The sequence below is a fragment of the Ovis aries genome, chromosome 3, assembly GCF_016772045.2.
Source record: "Ovis aries strain OAR_USU_Benz2616 breed Rambouillet chromosome 3, ARS-UI_Ramb_v3.0, whole genome shotgun sequence".
Lineage (NCBI taxonomy): Eukaryota > Metazoa > Chordata > Mammalia > Artiodactyla > Bovidae > Ovis > Ovis aries.
Genome location: NC_056056.1, coordinates 14,017,735 through 14,039,622, shown reverse-complemented (window position 1 = coordinate 14,039,622; position 21,888 = coordinate 14,017,735). Strand labels below are relative to the sequence as shown.

The following is a 21,888-nucleotide window of genomic DNA, read 5'->3' as shown; positions in this document are numbered from 1 at the left end:
GATGACATGATATTATATTTAGAAAACCCATCAAAAAACTGTGACAAAAAATAAATGAGTTCAGTAAAGTTGCAAGATACAAAATCAATACACAAAAATCTGTTGCTTTCTATATATTAATAACAAACTATCAGAAAGAGAAATTAAGAAAGCAATCTCATTTACAATCTCATCAAAAAGCATAAAATATTCAGGATGAAATTTAACTAGGTAGGATTTGAAAGACCCATATATTGAAAACTGTAAGATATCAACAAAAGAAATTAAGGACAAATAAATGCAAAAATATTCTGTACTCGTGGATTGAAATAATTAATATTGTCAAAATGTTCATACTTCTGAAAACAGCATACAGGTCCAATGCAAGCCCTATCAAAATTCTAATGGCATTTTTCACAGAAATAGAACAAACAATCCTAAAATTTGTACAGAACCAAAAACAACTCCAAATAGCCAAAGCAACCTTGAGAAAGAAGGACAAAACTGAAAGCATCACATTTCTTGATTTCAAACTATATTACAAAGCTATAGTAGTGAAAATAGTGTGGTACTGGGATAAAAAAGACTTCCCAGGTGGCACAGTGGTAAAGAATCTGCCTGCAAGGAGATGCGAGAGACATGGGTTTGATCCCTGGGTCAGGAATATCCCCAGGAGTAGGAAGTGGCAACCCACTCCAGCATTCTTGCCTGGAAATTCTATAGACAGAGAAGCCTTATGGGTTACAGCCCATGGAATTGCAAAGACTCAGATGCAATTGAACACACACTCATTGGGATAAAAACAGACACATGTATCAGTAGAACAGAGAGCCCAGAAATAAACCCATGCACATATGGTCAATTAATTTACAACAAAGAAGTCAAGGATATACAATAGGGAAAGGACAGTTTCTTCAATAAATGGTGTTGGAAAAATTGTACAGCCACATGCAAAAGAATGAAACTGGGCCACTCTAACACCATACACAAAAAATTAACTCAACATGAAAAAGACTTGAGCCTAAGACCTGAAACCATTAAACTCCTAGGGAAAAACAGGTAGTAAGCTCCTTGACATAGGCCTTTGTAAGGATTCCTTTTTTAATTTTTTTAATCTCCACACCAAAAGCAAAAATGAACAAATCAAACCACACCAAACTAAAACGTTTCTGCACAGCAAAGGAAACCACCAACAAAATGAAAAGGCAACCTACTGAATGGGAAGAAATGATTGCAAATTATATACCTAGTAAGGGGTTTTCCCAGTAGTCATGTATGGATGTGAGAGTTGGACTGTGAAGAAGGCTGAGGGCCGAAGAATTGATGCTTTTGAACTGTGGAGTTGGAGAAGACTCTTGAGAGTCCCTTGGACTGCAAGGAGATCCAACCAGCCCATTCTGAAGGAGATCAGCCCTGGGATTTCTTTGGAAGGAATGATGCTAAAGCTGAAACTCCAGTACTTTGGCCACCTCATGAGAAGAGTTGACTCATTGGAAAAGACTTTGATGCTGGGAGGGATTGGGGGCAGGAGGAGAAGGGGACGACAGAGGAGGAGATGGCTGGATGGCATCACTGACTCAATGGACATGAATCTGAATGAACTCCAGGAGTTGGTGATGGACGGGGAGGCCTGGCGTGCTGCGATTCATGGGGTCGCAAAGAGTCGGAGACAACTGAGCGACTGAACTGAACTGAACTGAACTGAAGGGGTTAATATTAAAAATATATAAGAACTCATATGAACTCAATAGTCAAAAAAACAATCAGATTTTAAACTGGGGAGAATATCTGAATGACATTTGTTCAAAGAAGACATACAGATGGCCAATAGGTACCTGAAAAGATGCTCAACATTATTAATCATCAGGGAAATGAAAATCAAAACCACAATGAGTCATCACCTCATGTCTATTAGAGAACAGCTATCATCAAAAAGACAAGAAATAATGAATGTTGGCGAGAATGTGGAGAAGAAGGAATCCTTATGTCCTCTTGGAGGGAATGCAAAATGGTGCAGCCATTGTGAAAAACAGTATGGAGGGTCCACAAAAAATTAAAAATAGAATTATAATGTAATCTGGCAGTTCCACTTTTGAAATGAAAAAAGGGAGAAAGTCCTGAAACAGTGGAAGAATACGAAAGGCTTGAAATACAATAAAAATACCAGAAAGAGAGACAAGAAAGGAACAGAAGAAATATTTGAAGTTATAATGGCTGAGAATCTTTCAAAATTAATGAGGCACCCAAACCACCGATCCAAGATGCTCAGAGAATGACACGCAGGAGAAATACCAAAGAAATTTATATCTGTACATATTATAGCCAAACTGTAGAAAACCAGAGAGAAAGAGAAAACCTTGACAGAAGCCAGAGGGGGAAAACATCTTACCTATAGAGGAATAAGAAAAAAAAGTTACATTAGCCTCTCATCAGAAACCACGTAAGAAGAAAATCGAGTGAAACATTTTAAATGTTGAAAGAAAAATCCCATAAACCTAGAATTCTGTATCCAGAGAAATTACCCTTCAAAGGTGAAGGAGAAATAAAGACTTTCTCAGGTAAACAAAAACTAAAGGAATTTGTTGCCCATAGACTTGCTTTGCAAGCAATGTTAAAAGAAGCTGTTCAGAGAGAAAGAAAATGATCTAGGTCAGAAACGCAGATCTCCATAAAGAAAAGAGCATCAGAAAAGGAGTAAATGAGCGTAGAATAAATCCTTTTTACTTTTCTTCTTCTTAACTGATCTAACAGAAAACTGTTCAAAGTAATAATAGCAACAATGTGTTGGTTGGTTACAGCTTAAGAAGAAATGAAATGAGTAACAGCAATGTTATTAGGGAAGGGAGGGAGGAATTGTGAATACTATTTTACAAGGAACCTGCACTCTGGGAAGTGGTATAGCACTGTTTGAAAATGGACTTATTAGATGAAAAAGTACACTGCAAATTCTAGGACAACCACTAACTTTTTCTTAAAAAAAAAAAAAGGAAGTATAATTGATATATTAAGAGAGAAAATAGAATCATATAAAATGCTCAGTTAAAAGCAGTGAAAGTGAAAGTCACTCACTCGTGTCCGACTCTTTACGATCCCATGGGCTATTTAGTCCATGGAATTCTCCGGGCCAGGATACTGGAGTGGGTAGCCTTTCCCTTCTCCAGGGGATCTTCCCAAGCCAGCAATCAAACCCAGGTCTCCCACATTGCGGGCGGATTCTTTACCAGCAGAGCCACAAGGGAAACCCAAGAATACTGGAGTGGGTAAGCCAATCCCTTCTTTAGCAGATCTTCCCAACCCAGGAATTGAACCAGGGTCTCCTGCAGTGCAGGTGGATTCTTTACCAATTGAGCTATCAGGGAAGCCCAGAAAAGGCAGGAAAAGAGGGAAAGAGAACAAAGAACAAGGGAAATAAACAGAAATGGTTACAGACACGGTATATAGTTACCAGGTCACCTGATCTGCCTCTTGAGAAACCTGTATGTGGGTCAGGAAGCAACAGTTAGAACTGGACATGGAACAACAGACTGGTTTCAAATAGGAAAAGGAGTATGTCAAGGCTGTATATTGTCACCCTGCTTATTTAACTTATATGCAGAGTACATCATGAGAAATGCTGGGCTGGAGGAAGTACAAGCTGGAATCAAGATTGCTGGGAGAAATATCAATAACCTCAGATATGCCGATGACACCACCCTTATGGCAGAAAGTGAAGAACTGAAGAGCCTCTTGATGAAAGTGAAAGTGGAGAGTGAAATAGTTGGCTTAAAGCTCAACAGTCAGAAAACTAAGATCATGGCATCCGGTCACGTCACTTCATGGCAAATAGATGGGGAAACAGTGGCTGACTTTATTTTTCTGGGCTCCAAAATCACTGCAGATGGTGATTGCAGCCATGAAATTAAAAGATGCTTACTCCTTGGAAGGAAAGTTATGACCAACCTAGATAGCATATTCAAAAGCAGAGACATTACTTTGTCAACAAAGTTCCGTCTAGTCAAGGTCTTGGTTTCTCCAGTGGTCATGTATGGATGTGAGAGCTGAACTGTGAAGAAAGCTGAGCGCCAAAGAATTGATGCTTTTGAACTGTGGTGTTGGAGAAGACTCTTGAGAGTCCCTTGGACTGTAAGGAGATCCAACCAGTCCATCCTAAAGGAAATCAGTCCTGGGTGTTCATTGGAAGGACTGATGTTGAAGTTGAAATGCCAATATTTTGGCCACCTGATGCGAAGAGCTGACTCATTTGAAAAGACCCTGATGTTGGGAAAGATTGAGGGCAGGAGGAGAAGGGGACGACAGAGGATGAGATGGTTGGATGTGATCACCGACTCAATGGACATGAGTTTGGGTAAACTCCGGGAGTTGGTGATGGACAGGGAGGCCTGGCGTGCTGCGGTTCATGGGGTTGCAGAGTCAAACATGACTGAGCGACTGAACTGAACTGATGGTATATAGTAATCTAACTGTAGCAATAATCACCTTAAATGTGAATGGTTTAAATATATTAATTAAAAGACATAGATTGTTAAGAGTGGATAAGAAAAGCAAAATCCAAGTATATGTTGTTTATAAGAAACCCTCTTTAAACATAAAGACATAGATAAAAACTAAGGAGATGGAGAAAGATATATCATGCCAGCACTAACTCAAAGAAAGTTGGAGTAACTATGTTAATTTCAGACGCTGAAGACCGCAGAGCGGAGATAATTATCAGGGATTAAGGTGGGCATTATTAATGAGAAAGGGGTCAGTTCTCCAAAAAGACATAATCCTTAACATGTATGTAGCTAAAAACAGAGTGTCAAAATATGTGAGGTAAAACAGATAGAACTGCAAGGAAAACAGACAAATCCACTATTATAGTTAGAGATTTCAACACCCCTCTATCAGTAATTGACAGATCCAGCAGGCAGAAAATTGGTAAGGATATAGTTGAACTGAACAGCACCATCAATCAACTGGATCTAACTGACATGTATAAAATACTTTATTCAACAACAGCAGAATACACATTCTCTTCAGTTCGCACAGAACATTAACCAAGACAGACTACATTCTCAGCCATAAAACACACCTTAACAAATTTAAACGAACAGAAATCATACAAAGTATGCTCTCATACCACAGTGAAATTAAACTAAAGATCAATAACATAAAGATAGCTGAAAAGTCCCCAAATATTTGGAGATTAAATAGCACATGTCTAAACAATATATATAACAATATATATATTATATATATATATGTGTATATATATATACATGTGTGGGTATATATATGTATATATACATATATATACATATATATAACAAAATAATAAAGAGTCAGACACGACTGAGTGACTGAACTGAACTGAAACAATATATGGGTCAAAAAAATAAGTCTCAAGAGAAATTAAAAAACATTTTTAACTAAGTGAAAATGAAAATAGAACTTATTGATTTGGAGGGATGCAGTGAAGGTAGTGCATAGAGGGATATTTAGAGTATTTAATGCATATGTTAGACAAAATGAAAGATCTTAAATCAATTATCTAAGCTTCCATCTTAGGAAATTAGAAAAAGAAGAGTAAATTAAATCCAAAGTAAGCAGAAGAAAATAAGTAATAAAAATTAGAGCAGAAGTCAAATGAAATTTAAAATAAGAAATCGATAAAAATCAATTAAGCCAAAGCTGTTGCTATGAAAAGATCAATGAAACTGATAAACCTCTAGCCAAGCTAAGCAAGAAAAAAAGATTACTAAACTACTAGCTAGTAATTAAAAATTACTAATATCAGAAATGAAAGAGAGTTAGCACTACTGATCCCATAGTCATTAAAAAGATAATTAAGAAATATTATGAATAACTTTGTGCCCACAACTTTGATAATTTAGATGAAATGGACCAATTTCTTGAAAGATGCAATTCACTAAAACTCACACAAAGAGAACCAGATAATCTTAATAGGCTTATATCTATTAAAGGAATTAAATCAATAATTAATAACTTTCTAAAAAAAGAAAGAACTAGGCCCTGATGGTTCCATTGATAAATTCTACCCAACATTTAAGAAAGAAATGATACCACTTTTCTACTATCTCTTACTGAATATAGAAGAAGAGGGAATATGTCCTAACATATTTTATGAGGTCAACATTACCCCAGTACTAGATAATGGCATTACTAGAAACGAAAACTATAAATTAATATCTCTCATAAACATAGATGCAAAAATCCTCAATATGACAAACAATGAGATTTATCCCAGGTACGCAAGGCTGCTTCAACATTCAAAAATCAAGTGATGTAATCTATCACATCAATAGACTAAAGAAGAAAAATCATATGATTCTATCAACAGATGCAGGAAAAGCATTTGACAAAATACAACATTTATTCATGACAAGAAATAAACAACAAACCTAAACATCTATGCAAACGAGGAACAAAGGGGAACCACATTCATTTGGTAAAAAACAGCTACCAAATACAGCCACCAAATTCATTCTCGACGCTGAGAAACTACACACTTTCTCCCTAAGGCTGGAAACATGCCACAGACGCCCCGCCTCACCATTCCTGTTCATCACTGTACTGGGAGACTTAGTTCACACTGTCAGACAAGACAAAACAAGACAAGAGTGGAAAAGAAAAGGTCGACCGATTGGGAAGGCAGAAATAAAAGTGCCTTTACTCCCAAATGACACAACTGTCAATGCATTAATAGAAAATCCCAATGAAATGACCAAACTTCTAGAACTAAGTGCTTACAGCGAGATCGTAGGGTACAAAGTAATTAGATAATAGTCAACCGCTTTCTTATATTCCTTGAGTTTCCCTTGTGGCTCAGCTGGTAAAGAATTCACCTGCAATGCAGGAGACCTGGGTTCAATCCCTGGGTTGGGAAGATTCCCCTGGAGGGGGGAAAGGCTACCAAATCCCATATTCTGGCCTGTATACAGCCCGTGGGATCACAAAGAGTCGGACACGACTGAATGACTTCTCACTTTCACTTCCTATATTCCACCAATGAACACTTGGAATTTGAAATGGAAAACAACGTCAAGAACTTCCCTGTTGTTCAGGGGTTAAGACTCCCCACTTCCACTGTAGAGGGTGTGAGTTCAATCTCTGGTCGAGGAACTAGGGTCCCACATGCTGTGCAGTGTGACAAAAAATTTTAAAAAAAACAAAACAAAAAATCCCATATCATCATTTACATTAACACCCAAATAAAATAGGTATAAATCTAACAGAACATATGAAAAGTGAAAATGAAAGTCACTCAGTCGTGTCTGACTCTTTGCAACCTCATGGGTATATTCCATGGAATTCTCCAGGCCAGAATACTGGAGTGGATAGCCTTTCCCTTCTCCAGGAGATCTTTCCAATCCAGGGATCGAACCCAGGTCTCCCAAATTGCAGACGGATTCTTTACCAGCTGAGCCACCAGCGAAGCCCAAGAATACTGGAGCGGGTAGCCTTTCCCTTCTCCAGGGGATCTTCCTGACCCAGGAATCGAACTGGGGTCTCCCACATTGCAGGCAGATTCTTTACCAGCTGAGCTACCAGGGAAGCCCTTAACAGAACATATGGAAGATACATATGAAGAAATCTAAGGCTGGTTCAGCATTAAAATCAAGTAATGTCATCTATCACATCAGTGAAGAAGTGATGCTTTCGAGTTGTGGTGCTGGAGAAGACGGACTGCAAGGAGATGGAACCAGTCAATCCTAAAGCAAATCAACCTGAATATTCACGGCAAGGACTGATGCTGAAACTCCAATACTTCAGCCACCTGATGCGAAAAGCCAACTCATTAGAAGAGACCCTGATGCTGGGAAAGATTGAAGGTAGGAGGAGAAGGGAATAACAGAGGATTAGATGGTTAGATAGCATCACCAACTCAATGGACATGAACTTGAGCAAACTCTGGGAGATGATAAAGGACAGGGAAGCCTGATATGCTACAGTCCGTAGGGTTGCAAAGAGTCAGACATGACTTAGTGATTGAACAACAACAAATCACATCAACCAAAGGTTAAAGAAGAAAAATCATATGATCCTACGCATAGATGCAAGAAAAGCACTGGACAAAAATCCAACATTCATTCATCACAAAAACTGAGTAAAGTAGGAACAGAGAGGACATCTTCAACCTGATAAAGAACATGTACAAAAAACCTACAGGGAACATAATACTTAATGGTGAGACACTAGAAAGTTTCCCACTAAGATCATGAACAAGGCAACTCCTTTTCAACATCTTACCGGTTCCTGCTCTGTACCCTGAACCTTCTTTACCACTCTGAGCCGGCTTCCCCCTCTGTGAGTGGGGTCTTGGGAACAAGACCACACTCAGGGGGAGTGTGAGCTTTCAGTGCAGAAGCAGATTGGAAAACCGTTTTGAAATGTGGAAAGCATGCATACACATCAAGAATGACAACAGTGGTTAAAATAAAGTAAAAAGGAAAATAAGAGAGAGAGAGCCAGGCGAACACTTCCTAACTCAGTCCTTATAACAAACCAAGGTCGATGTCATTGACCTGTTTAAAGGAAACTGTGGTTCCTGCAGCTGAAGTGCCAGCAACGCCCCCCCCACCACCACCCCAACCCAGGGCTCCTAGATAGGAGGTGGAGGCAACCAAACTCAGCCTGGGTGACTCCTTGGCTCCTGCTTTTCCCACAGCCTCCATCCTGCTGCTGCTGTTTCTGCAGGATCTGGGATGGTGAGCAACAAGTACAAGAAAAGGAGATGACTGCATTAAAAAATCATCATCCCGCTTTTTCCCTTTTGTCTCTTTTTGGAGGATGGGGGTAGAACCAGACCACAGCGGAAATCCCCAGGCCCTGGAGGTGATGGAGAGGGTGAGGAAGATCAGGTGCTCAGAGGCAGGGGCTGTCGGGGTGATGGCAGTCTCCAGGCGACACGCGCGGAGGGGAAAGTCATTACAGAAGGTGCAGCGTGCGCGGCAACAGCCCCAGATAAGCGTCTGCGTGGGGAAGGCTCGCTGGCATTTCTGTTGGCTCGCCTGCTTTTATTAAAAATAATTCTGACGCCGACTATTTTGTAAGCGTGGAGGGCACACATCCAGGGAGGCCCATCTGACTCTGAGATAATTTCAAGGCTGAAGAACGTCGCCCGTGCCAGACACAGCACCGCATGAAACCTGCCTCCCATCCCGTGGAGGGAGGGGGCCGTCCATGTATATGTATAAGTCAGGCTTCGCTAAACCCTCCAAGTAAAAATACTTTTAAATATTTCAGTACGTCGTTAACCACATACATCTCAGTTGGGGCTCATTCCAGCTGGGGTAAAGTAAAGGAGGCAGATGATTTGCATAAGTCGACTGAGGAAATCTGGTGAGAGACTGAAGGAGACCCAGACACCCACAGATGTCAGCTGATCATCAGGGCCCCGCCCCTCGGCCGTCCTCCACGTGTGCTGAGCACCTACTATGCGCCAGGCACAGCACTAGGCTTCCTCAAGGCAGGAACAACTTGGCATCACGGCGATGAGTCTAGCTCGAGAGCCAGAAGCCACACACTCGTTCCGCAGTATGTAATTCGAGCTGTGATCAGCATTGTGGATCTGATGGAACTGGATGGGAGGCTGTTGGAGCTGATGGAAAGAGGGGATTGGTCCAGCCTGAGGGCGGCTCCTGGAGAGGAAGGCTGGGCAGTGGGGTGTGACGGAAGGGGGCCTCGGGCAGAGGTGAGTGCCCCGATGGAGGGACACCAAACTGGCCAGCCACCTTGGCTGGAGCAAGTGCCTGTGAGGCTAGTGATGAGAAGGGTGGCTGCATACGCAGAAGGGAGTCGACTACAGGCAGTTGATGGTGGGCTCTGGGTTGAGGGGTGATGCAGTAAGCAGGCTGGAGGCTGCTGCAGCCAGAGGATGGCAGGAGCGCCCACCAGAGTGAGAGCAGATGGGCGGAGGAGCGGGGAAAGCTGGTCTTCGGGGAACAAGACAAAGTGGTCCTGGCTCCCCAGGCCCGGGGGCCCTGACGTGGCAGTCCCGCGTTTCCTGCTCAAGGTCCCCAGCTTCACAGTATCTACCCTGCCCTCACTTGTCTTGGATGCATGGGTTCCTCTTCCTAGCTACCCCCCAACCCCCGTATCAGTACCACGCAAGAGGAAGGGGCAGGGAGGGTGAGGAGGGAGCAGCCAGGCTCCAGGGTGTCACAGCAGTACCCCAGGCCAAGGGCGGCTGAGGGCCCTCTTGGAGGGAAAGAAAGGGAGGGCCTGGCACTCCGTCGGCTCCGAGGGAAAGTCTGTTGCCACCACGTCCCATCCCTCTCGCGCCTGCGAGCGTCTCCAGGCGGGCATTTCTTCCTGTCTGTTCCCAGCACCTGCAGAGCCTGGCACAAGATGTTGCCCAGGAAGCATGTCCCGGGAGACGGGTGCAGTCGGAGCCAGGTGGTCACAAGGAAAGCAGTCCCTGCCTTAGTGAGCGTTTCCTACTGAGCGCCTGCTCTGAGCACTTTCTGCTTTGTCCCATTTCATCCACATCCTTGTCTTTGTGAGGCGGGCACCTTTATTATCTCCACTTTTCAGGAGGTGACTGGGAGGCTCAGAGGACGTTAGGTAACCTGTGGACATCGCCTAGTTTGCAACTTATCAGGCTCAGACGCGAAGCCAGGTATGTCTGATCCCGGAGCCCTTGGCTCTGGTCCTGCGCATGTGCGTGCTCGGTCGCTTCAGCCGTGTCCGACTTTTTGCGACCCCAGGACTGCAGCTGGCCAGGCTCCTCTGTCCATGGGATTCTTCAGTCAAGAATCCTGGAGTGGGTTGCCATGCCCTCCTGCAGGGGATCTTCCCAACCCAGGGGGCAAACCTGCGTCTCTAGCATGTCCAGCATTGGCCGGCAGGTTCTTTACCACTGGCGCCACCTAGGGTTAGCCCGGCTTTGGCTACACTGCCAATCAAACCCAGGCAGCCCCACAAAGGGCCGCACAGAGTTTAGGAGTTCTCCAAACAGTGGAAGAAATGTTTCCTATCTTGGTCCAAGAGTCCACAGCACGTAAGAGACGTTAACTACGCCACCCTTTGATTTCCCTCCCCAGGCCAGGTGTGCACTGCGCACGCATGTCTCACGCGTGTGCTCACGTGGATGAGGAAAGACTCCAGTCCATTCTTCTTGCTTTGCCGTCATGTTTCCTTATGGGGAGGGGCTTCTAGCTTGTATTTTTTTTTTAATTTGTGACTTTTCCCATATGATTTTTTAAGTTGATATATTGTATTTTCACTTTTATTCAGTTTAATTTTCTTCCGTCTTTTTTTTTTTTTTTTTTTCACCTTGCAGCATGTGGGATCTTAGTTCCCTTACTCAGGATCCAACCCGAGGCCCCTGCAGTGGAAGTGCAGAGTTTTCGGCGCTGGACCACAGGGAAGTCCCCTAGCTTGTATCTTAAAATAGCCAAACATCTGGCTGCTAAGTGAACAAAGCTGTTCTGAAACCCGAAGTTGTGAGTTAGATGAACCAGATACCCAGATGCTGAGCTCAAATGTTCCCTTTGCAAGTGAAATGTTTGTCTCCCACAGATGCTGCCAGTGATACTGCCTTTTATTGCCCAATCTTGATGCTGTCCTTGTCTCTCGCCACAGAGGAGTGACTTCCACTCTGGAAAGAGGTAAGAGCAAAGTCTCAGTGATAAGGAGGCATTCGTGAGTGCAATTTCCGTAACGTAACATAACTGCATCTTCACTGACAAACATGTTTCTTCATTCGATTCTGGGCAATGGGAGGGCTACCACACCCCATTTTTGCCGATAACATCCTTATTTAGATTTCTGTGTTCTGTTAGAGGTTCTAGAATTGGAAACTGAAAAAAAAATTTTTCTTAATTAACAATTACACTGGCCTGCTGGAGAGTGGGAGACTGCCTCTTATGAAATTCCACTGAGCTCCTAAACAGTCATTGGCATTCTAACAGAGAGGAAGACAGTCTATTTAGGGAGCCATGGGCATGGGATCCAGATGAGGACTCCTCAGGTAGAGAGAGGCAGGAAATGAGCTGGTTTGGCTGGGGGAGGAGAAGGGAGATGGGAGGGAAGAACCATGCGTGAGATACATGTTATCATCAAGTCCTAGCTTTTGCTTTGGGTCATGAGAGAGTGTGGATGCTTACGTCATTCTTAAAAAGAACTAACTCAAGAAGCTAACTAAATACAGCAGGCTACGTGCATGGTTCTCCATGGAAGTGTCTCATGAACCAAGGATTATCATTAACCCAATTCTGTGCACCTGGGGTCCAATTAAAAAGCAATCAATAACAAGCCTATTTAAAATGATGGTCTGAGATTTAGATTGCACAACAGGCATGCTTTTTCTTACTAGTTTTTTTTTTTTTTCCCCCTCTCTAATCCTTTCAAACACCATTTTTCTTCTCCATTTCAATAGCAAGTTCTCCTCATGCAGCTCAAAGGTCTGTAAAGGCCTCAAGCATCAGGAATCTGTTTAAGCCCCTTGGTGGGTACCAGAGTCCCATCAGGGCAGGAGGAGGGTCTCAGCTGGCTTCCAGAAAGGGATGGCGCATTAGCACCTGGACACACTGGGGTCTGGGTGTGGGGCCATGGTCTTATTCCAACAGGGCTGGCATTTTTATGCCGGACAGTAGGAAAGCAGAGGGAGACCCGTGTAGGCCTCTGTGAGTATACGTCTCCATCCTCACCCTTGGAGCGCCCTGCTTTGGGGACGGGGATAGTTTTTATCTTGGCACTTGTCTGCTCACCGAGCATTCACCGGGCACCAAGTGAGATGCATTTGCATGTTCCGGGCGCTGTGCCAGGCCCTCGGGGATACAGAACGAGTAGTGAGCGCCTTTTCTGGGCTGCCAAGTGCTCTGCTTGTGTCCTCTGTTCACCCGCGCGGCCCCCTCCATTGGGGCTTTCCCATGGGAGCGCTGGCCCCACCCTGTTACAGCTGCACCCTTCGCATCTGTGTGGCTGGAGACGCAGGGTATCAAGGAAGGGCCGTGGCTGAGCTCCGAAGGCTGACTGCTCTTGGTTCAGACCCCAGGCTCCCCACTGTAAGACTTGACATGCTGGCTTAAATTCACCCCTCTGAGCCTCAGATTTCTCATCGATCAAATGGGAACAACCACCCTTATCTCACAGGGCTGGTGAGAATTAAGTGAAACGATTCACAACAGGCGCTTTTGGTTCCTATCATATAGTGAATGTTCAGTACACAATCTCTATTGTCTTTTTTCCCCCCTTGAGAATAGTGTCCATAAAATAATCTGTCTTTCTATTCCCGTAGGGCGTGATATGTGGTAACATGTTCATTGCCTGCTTGTTGAATGAATGAATGAGTAAGTGCAGCCCTTTGGGACTGAGATCTCATGTTCTACCTGTCTCTGACTTCTTTCTTGCCAGCCCTGCAGCAGCAGCTCCGGGGCAGGTCAAGCTGCCCCCTTCTCACACAGCACTCATACCTCCGGCCAGGCCTGTGCTAGAACCCAGGGCCTGAGAATCCCTTGGCCCTGCACAATGGAGGGAAGGAAGGAGGTCTCCCTGGTGTCTCTGCTGACCTTTGCCAAGAGAAAAAAGCACCATTCAATCACAAAGGTCTTCTTTGGATATCCAGTAGCTTCCTGCATGGTCCTGAGAACGTGGCTGACTTCAGAAGCCCCTTCTCCTTGAGAAAAGGAGGTGCTAGAGTGACCTTCTTAGGCGGCACCTGGGCCCCAGCCTGCACCAGCTGAAACAGCAGTGGCCCCTGAGTCCATGGGCACAGACCAACTTCTCATTTCTGGCTTTACTGTCTAGCCCACTGCCTATATGCTCCCCCACACCCTGCCTCCAGACCCTGTTATTTCCTTTCAGGAGTGATGGAAACAGGAGTATAAGCTCTGAGGGTGAAGGAAGGGGAGATAAGTGCATGGACCTGGTACCTCCTCCCACTCCAGTTCTGTCTTGCATGGGCTCTGTGAGTTGACCTTTCACTTACTGCCTCACTGTTGTGAGCACCATTCTGTGTGGCCCAAGGTTGGGGATCAGGAGGCAGAAGGCTTGAGTTCCAATCTGGCTTCTGCGACTCACTGTCTATGGGATTTCAGACAAGTCACCTTTGTTCTTGGAACCTCAGAACCCTCCTCTGTAAACTGAAAGTGAAGTTGCTCAGTCGTGTCCGACTCTTTGTGGCCCTAGGGACTGTAGCCTACCAGGTTCCTCCATCCATGGAATTTTCCAGGCAAGAGTACTGGAGTGGGTTGCCATTTCCTTCTCTAGGAGATCTTCCTGACCCAGAGATTGAACCCAGGTCTCCTGCGTTGCAGGCAGATGCTTTACCTTCTGAGCCACCGGGGAAGCCCGTAAACCATGATCTGATTATACATCTCGAAGGTCTGGTGTGAGCATTAGCGCTGATGTTTGCACACCGGAGGTGATCTCAAAACTGCAGTTCCTACTAAGGATTGTTGTTCTGCACATCCAGGGGCTGAGGCAGGGCGGAAGGACCTCGAAGGTCCCAGCCCCGGATTCACGCATCAGTGTTCTAAAAATAAGTATTTTTTCCCATCTCCTCAGCTTGGTCAGCAGACGGAGAGACCCGGCAGACCCCAGAAAAACCTCACCCGAGCCTGTTATTGTGGGCAGCCCCTGTGGATCCCGCTAATGGGGAACAATTTGAGAGGCAAACAAAACATGAAAAGCTACTCAGAATTAACAATGGGCCAGATGGTAATGCTAGTTTGAAGCAATAAAACATGATAAATAGCTTCCTGCTGCTACTCCTGATCAATTTCAATATTTAATAATTCCACTGCCACCCCACCCCCTCATCTGGCCCCCCCCACAGGCTGCTGTGATAACGACCCACATTCAGCTCACAGAGCAAACACTCCTTCACTTTCTGAAGGTGTCAGCAGAAAGCGGGCGGCTTGACTGTCACAGGAGCGCCCTCCGTCCTTGAGATAATTCAACTGCCTGCTTCTAAGACACTCCATCTCCAGCTTCTCCTGGTTGCCGGGGAAGGCTGGGAGGGAACTCTGACGATGGAGATGCCATGGGAGCGGGGAGTGGGTGTTAGTATTCCCTGAGTCTTGCTTTTGAATTTAAGAAAGGGAAGTGGTAGGGAGCTGGGTGGTCCTCTTACTCCAGGACCAATTAGCAGGAGGAGGAGGCAACCAGAAGGGGATGACGGCAGCTTGGTGTTAAAGCCTTACCCACTGGCCATGCTTCTGAACCTCCATCTCCTCTGTGTGAAAGAGAGAATCACATCTACTCACAGGAGGAGCCCAGCCTGCGCTGCATGGGTCAAGTGCCGGGCAGCATGCTCTGAATGTGGGAAATGACTGGCAGCAGGAAGCATCATTATCAAACATGAAGCCAATTAGCAAATGATGCCCCAGCATCGCTACCCGTGGGAAGGGCTGCTGGTCCTTGTGGTCAGGGAGCTGTGGCCAGGGCAGACGTGGGGTGTGGTGCAGGAACTGGCAGGGAGCATCCAGGGTTCTCCCCAAGTGGAGCCCACAGACCTTGAGACCCTCCGACACAGGGCACCCTGGAGAGCAGGTGATGCGGGAGCTGTTTATGGAGGAGGAAAGGGACAGGACGAAGCGAAATGACTTCTCAAGCTTACATCATATAAAGTGGCAGCATCAGTTTTAGTCTGGGTCTCCCAACCTGCTCCTCCAAACCCCTCTGATTTCATGTCCTCCCTGCCCCACTGCAGGAGAAAACTGCTACCTGAGACCTCCCCTGCCGTTTGTCCTTTTTGCAAGGAGGCAGCCGTGGGCTTGCCATCACCTGAGCTGTAGGTTACTAGGCTGTGAAATGCAAGCGGTAATACCTACTGCACTGGTTCACAAGGACATTTAATGAGGGAATATGCATGAGAGCCCGCTGTAATTTTGTGATGAGCTGTACAAATGTCAGGTATGGTAATTATGACTTTTTAGGAAAAAACCCTCTGGGAGGAAAAAGATCAGAAATTCATCCACCAAAGGGAGGATTCTTCTTACCGAATCCTTCACTGGCCCCACATCCTCTAGGGCGGTGGTCCCTAATGTTTTTGGTACCTAGGACTGATTTCGTGGAAGACAACTTTTCCATGGATGAGGTGAGGGGTGGTTTCGGGATGATTCAAGGACATAATATTTACGGTGCACTTTATTTCTGTTATTATTACATCAGCTCCACCTCAGGTCATCAGGCAGTAGGTCCCAGAGGTTGGGGACTCCTGCTCTATGGGATTAAGGTCAAGCTCTTTGGTGTGACCTTCAAGGCCTTGACAGCGCCTACAACCCTATCTCCACCCCTTCTCCCTTCCCTCCTTGCTGCAGACCCTCCAGGCTACTTGGGTTGACCTGAGCCTTTTACCTGTGTCTCTGCCTAGGCCGGGCAACACCCCTGCAGGAGGGGACTGTCCCACTCTGTCCCTCAGCTGATCCCATTCCACCTTCTACAAGAACTCTTCCTTGGGTCCCCCCTTGCTAAGAAGCTCTTCTGCTGGGCTTCCTGGTACCCTCTCTGTGCTTGCCTCCATCCTAGCATGCGGCACCCTACCTACTGCTGCGTTCTCATCTGCCTCCCAACTCTGCAGCCCCTCCCTTCTGGGTCAGAACCAAGCACTGTTCACTCCAGCCTGTCAGGGGCCTGGCCCAGCTTATGTCCAAGAACTGTGCACCGAGGAACGAACCAACGAGTAAGTAATTGTTCCCAATATTAATGGAATCAAAGCTTTACGCAAAGGATTCAGTGGTGGAATTAAGAATTTGGGAGGGCACAGCCTTGCTAAAGTTACAATACTTTGACCACCTGATGTGAAGAGCCAACTCATTAGGAAAGACCTTGAGGCTGGGAACGATTGAAGGCAGGAGGAGAAGGGGTTGACTGAGGATGAGATGGTTGGATGGCATCATTGACTTTGAGGACATGAGTTTGAGCAAACTCTAGGAGACGGTGAAGGGCAGGGAAGCCTGATGTGCTGCAGTCCATGGGGTCGCAGAGTCGGATGCGACTGAGCGACTGAACAACGGCCTTGGTAGCAGAAGTCAGAACCGTGCTTCTGAATTCAGACTCAGTCCGATCCCCTTAGTCACATCTAGAGCAGGCGGCGTAACCAAGACTTCCCAGGACAGGCCCCCACCCTACCCTATATCCTCTGCCTGCTTTTTGTTTGTAGAAAAACTTTAGCTGCCTAGGTCTTCCCCCAAGTTCCAAAGAATAAATTTAATCAGAGAAGTGAGAAAATGCAGAAACAAAGGAAAACAGTCAAGCACGGCAAACTAACAATAGTGAAGCCATTAAACAAAGTCAAGGAAATTTAGTTCCTCCTCGGAAGGGCTATAGATAATATTCCGAGCCATATCCATTGAGCTGTTTTGCAGATACTGAAACCCCCACCAGGTGAAAAAGTTAACTGCATGCCACCCACAAGCACAGAGACCCCAGACAGGTTGAACCTGAAGGTTGATGATGTGGACTCCTGATTACGTCACAGCCAACCAATCAGAAGAATGTCCACGAGCTGATCATGGACCCTGCCACTCTCTCCCTCACCCTGCCTTTAAAAACGTTTCCCTGAAAACCACTGGGGAGTTCAAGCCTTTTGAGCTGCTTGGACCCCTCGCTTGGCCTGCAGTAAACACTGCACTTTCCTTTACCACCACCCTGAGTCAGTAGATTTGGCTTTACTGTGCATGGGCGAACACACCCAAGTTTGGTTGGGTAGCAGTAAGATGATCGTCTTCCTCCCCCATCCTGACCCTTAACAAGAAGGAAGAGAAAAGGTGCTGCCCACCCCTGTCTGTCCTTCCACAGGACATGAGGGAGGCTGGTGATGTGGTACCTGAATCCCGCTGGTCCACGGTCATGGAGTTCCACCTCCTCGTGATATCGATGTAGAGGATGTCCGCCGCGGCCATGGACAAGCTGCTGCTGCTGAGCTTGCAGTTCCTGCCCAAGATGGGAGAGGACACGTCACTGCCAGACCCGAGCCGACCTGTCCTGCCTGGCCTCCGTGCCTTCGCTTGGGCTCTGTTCCCCTCCTGGATGCCGCCCCACCCCTACTCCCACAGCAGGAACTAGAGGAGGGTGAATGGCAGCAAACCATTCACTGCCTTTACAGGTTCCTGTAATGTGGTTCATAAGGGCTCTAAAGGGCTGAGAAGAGGAGGGACTTTAGGATGGCAAGTCTTGAGTTGAATCTGGCTCTGCCACTTAGGAGCAAATGGCCCTGATTAAACTAGTTCCCCTTCTTAAGCCTCAGCCTCCTGACCTGTTAACCAGGCAGTCTTTATCACAGTCACTGTGGGCAGGCATGCTGCAAAGAGCATGATTGGGGCATCAGACAGACCAGAGTTAAAATTCTGGCCCTGTGGCTGCTACTAGCTGCGTGACTGTGGACCATTCACTTTGGTGCCTGTATTGGCTGGTCTCTTAAATGAAGAGGATAACACCCACCCACACGGCCGCTGTGAAGACAACATGAGGTTGTACATCCTGGGGCCTGGCACCTGCTTGGGGCCATGACAACTGCTGATTTCCTTCCTCATCTCTCTCTAGTTTCCCTCTTTCTCTGCCAAAGCTAGAACCATCTCAGCCCTGTCAGAGGCTACCTCAAGCTGACCTTTCAGTGAGGGGCCCTGTCCACTCTGGAGAAACGGGGCTTGCCGGTCAGAGCATCTGGGTATAAGGATGAGGGGTCTGTTAGAATGGAGGCAGAACTCAGCTGGTCCAGAGGCACCACCCTTTTGAAGCGGGTCGTGCTGGGAGGGGAATCCCCACCCAGGCTGGATTTGCCCTGGCAATCCTGAAAGCTACACCCTGGGGCTAGCTGTCTGTTGGGCTGAACCATATTCCATGTTGCTATCAACCGTCCAAACGTGTCCACGTCTGTCACCCCAGCTAATGATAAAGTGGTTCTTTGGTTTCCCATTTGTCATCATCTCTTGTGTGAAGAGCTCGCTTAGGAACCCAAGAGGCTGGGGGCTGACTGGCAAGCAGGACTTGGGCATTCCAGGGGCCCCTCTCCAAACCCATGCACACCCCTGGCGTGACTGGGTGAGTGCTCAGCATAGTGCCCAGATGAGGCTGGTGCTCCTTATATGCCAGCAACCTCCTGGCCTCCCGCCTTCCCTCCCTCTCTCCATCCCTCCAGCCCGTTTCTCCTTTCTTCCCCGCCTGTATTCCTCAAGCCATCAACTCACATCCTGCTCCCCCCTGAGCTCCGCTCTGTATTTCCATCACAAGTCACCGTGGCAGACTTCAAAGCACACCAGCGCAGTTATTGAGCCCCAGTAACAACATGTCAGTGGACGCAGAGCTTTTCACGTCACCTGTCACCGAGATGGCTATCTCTATTGGGTCCTGCTGGGGACCCGCTCCAGTCCCTTCCAAGGTATTCTAACAACCCGCGCTGTTCATTTCCCAAGCTTCATTAGAAGCAGCTATGGGTTTGCTCTAATTATCATGTCTGTGTTCTCTGGACTACCTGTTCCCCACAGGACAGGCACTCTGCCTGGCTTACCCTGTGGGTTAATGGAGTATAAAAAGGGAAACAAGACTGACCACTGGTATACAGTTATTTTTTTCCTGACAGGCAGAAAATAGAAGTGTCAAACCTTGAGTAGGAGCTGTAATTTACCAAAGATGATTCTCCATCTATCCCCTTTCCAAGGTAACTTGTTCTCCCTAGTGATACCTGGAAATACAGTTGATGATAACATCTGGACTGGGGTAGGAAAGGGAGGGATCCACTCTGGCTGCAGTTGACATGAAATGCTTGTGAGAATTCTGATTCTGTAGGCACTCTCTTGGGCACCATCTGTGTGCCAGGCTCCTTCCTGCTCATTAGCTCTCTGGAGCTTTATAACGTTTTATGAGGGAGGTATTCTTAGACCCATTTCAATGCTGGGTAAACTGAGACTCAAGAGAAGGGACATGACTTGCCCAAAACCACACAGCTGGGATTCACATCTAGGGCTCCCCTGGAGGATAGAGCCATGGACTTGGGAATTTTGGGAAGAAGTGGGGAAGTGGCCCAGCCCAGAGCTGCAGGAAGAAACAAGATTCCAGAGACAGAGTCTCAAGTAGCCCAGAAAGGCTGGAGCCTCTAGAGAGGCCCTGTTGGGACACTTTGGGATATGGGGATGGGATAAGACAACCAGGGTCACTAAGTTTTCCTAGGTTTGTCCCCGCGGTCACCAATGGACTCAAGCAGGGAATGTCTCCAAGGGTTAAGACTTTGGAGTGAACTTTTCATCCATCCATCCACTCAATACAGAATTTATTTTGTGTCTACTATGTGTAAGTGGTATTCTGGGTCCAGTGAGTGACACAAAGCTTGGATCCAGATGAGTCTTGGATATGCTCTTGGACGGTAGACATCATCTCACAGTCTGGGATAAAAACCTGAGGCCTCGGTGGCTCTTGATCATTTGAATCATTTCCCCTTACGCCCTGGGAGGCAGTTCCTCAAATTACTAATGAGAGGTGGGATGAATTCTTCAGTGGAGGAAAAGTCCAGGAAATACAGTAACAGGAGAAACCAGAAAGATTCCTAGGAAAGGATGGGCTAGAAATGTACATGGTAAAAATGAGCTTTGGAGTCTAGTGCACAGGAGTTTGAATCTTGAATTTGCTATGTGATCTTGAGCAGGTCATTAATACTCTCTGCATCTCAATTTCCTTATTTGTATGACAATATCGTGACTCACCATACAAACTTATTTTAAGGACTAGCTCAGTGCCTGGCACACATGACGGCTTTCAGCCTTCCTCCATGATGTAGAGCCGGTTGTAAATCTGGATGTAAATCCAGAAAGGATTTTGGGGTTTTTTTTGTTTCTTCGTTTCTTTCCAGAATCAGAAGAACGTGGGTGCACAGAATGAGAATCACAAATCGTTCAAGTTCATTAGGAGTCTAAGATTAGAAAGATTTGAAACTATCATCCCCATTTCCTCCCAACAACCACTGACATCTCATGGGAAATTTAGAAACCAACTTTTTCCACTCCATAAAATCCTATTTATAGAATTTCTTTTGTGTTCATCCTTCTCTGTGAAAGAAGAGATGCTTATTTTTTCCTGGAGAGCTTTCTGTAAGGTGAAAGTTAACAAATAATCAGTATTTGTTTATAAAAGAAAGAAAGAAACACTACCTAAACATCTTGGCTGGTGGGGATTGGGAAAGACAACTTTGGTTTATAACTTATCTATTTTTAAAGGCTATTGATATCCCAGGCATAACATCTCATGATATTACTGGAAAGAGATCATCACGGAACAGAGGAAATTTTCAAAGTCACTGAGGAGTTAATGACAGAGGGGGAGGCAGGGCCCCCTGACACTTCTGTTCCAGAACATTCTCCCACAACCTGCTGCCTCTCAGAGAAGGAAACCGCCCCTCCCCCACAGCTACACATTAGGAAGCATATTAATATCTCCTTACGAGAAAAGGCAGCGGTAGGAGGAGGAAAAAAGGCAAAAGAGAAAGCCGTGTTCTAATTTAGAAGGGGCCCGGGATTAGAAGCCACAGAGAAGAGGGGTGGGGGGGGGTCTCCAGGCAGAATGGCCGGGCGCGAGGCGAACACTCGAGGTGTGGAGAAGCTGCCTGCATTTTCCAGAAATAAACTCCGGTCTTGGCAAACCGTTTCATCTTCGGGCTGCGGAAATGGAAACTGCAGCCTGTGCCAACTGATGTCAGATTCCGATGGAGGATACGTCTGGGAAACGTGTTCTTAGTGAATTACACAGAAAGCTCCCCAAATGAGGAACCTGATGGGAGGAAAATAACAAAAATGCATTTCCCTCAGAGAAAGCTGTCAAAATGAAGGAGCAGATCATTTCCATTTCTCAGAAAAAGAGATGTCTCCATACCTCAGCAATTATCATGAAATTTTTTAAAAAGGTGCTTAATTCATGGTGATACTTGCTACTGTTACGTGCCTCCTGAGGAAATGACACGACAAGCTGGTTCGA

The 21,888-nt window shown here is 46.0% G+C and overlaps 1 protein-coding gene across 1 annotated transcript in view; it reads right to left on the bottom strand.

Moving 5' to 3' along the window:
- TTLL11 (tubulin tyrosine ligase like 11) overlaps positions 1–21,888 on the bottom strand; it is a 275,037-nt gene that overhangs the window by 25,770 nt on the left and 227,379 nt on the right. The window contains exon 8 of the mRNA XM_027966476.3: positions 17,756–17,862. Coding sequence (XP_027822277.2) covers positions 17,756–17,862 — 107 coding nt within the window. The remainder of the gene's footprint in view (positions 1–17,755; positions 17,863–21,888) is intronic.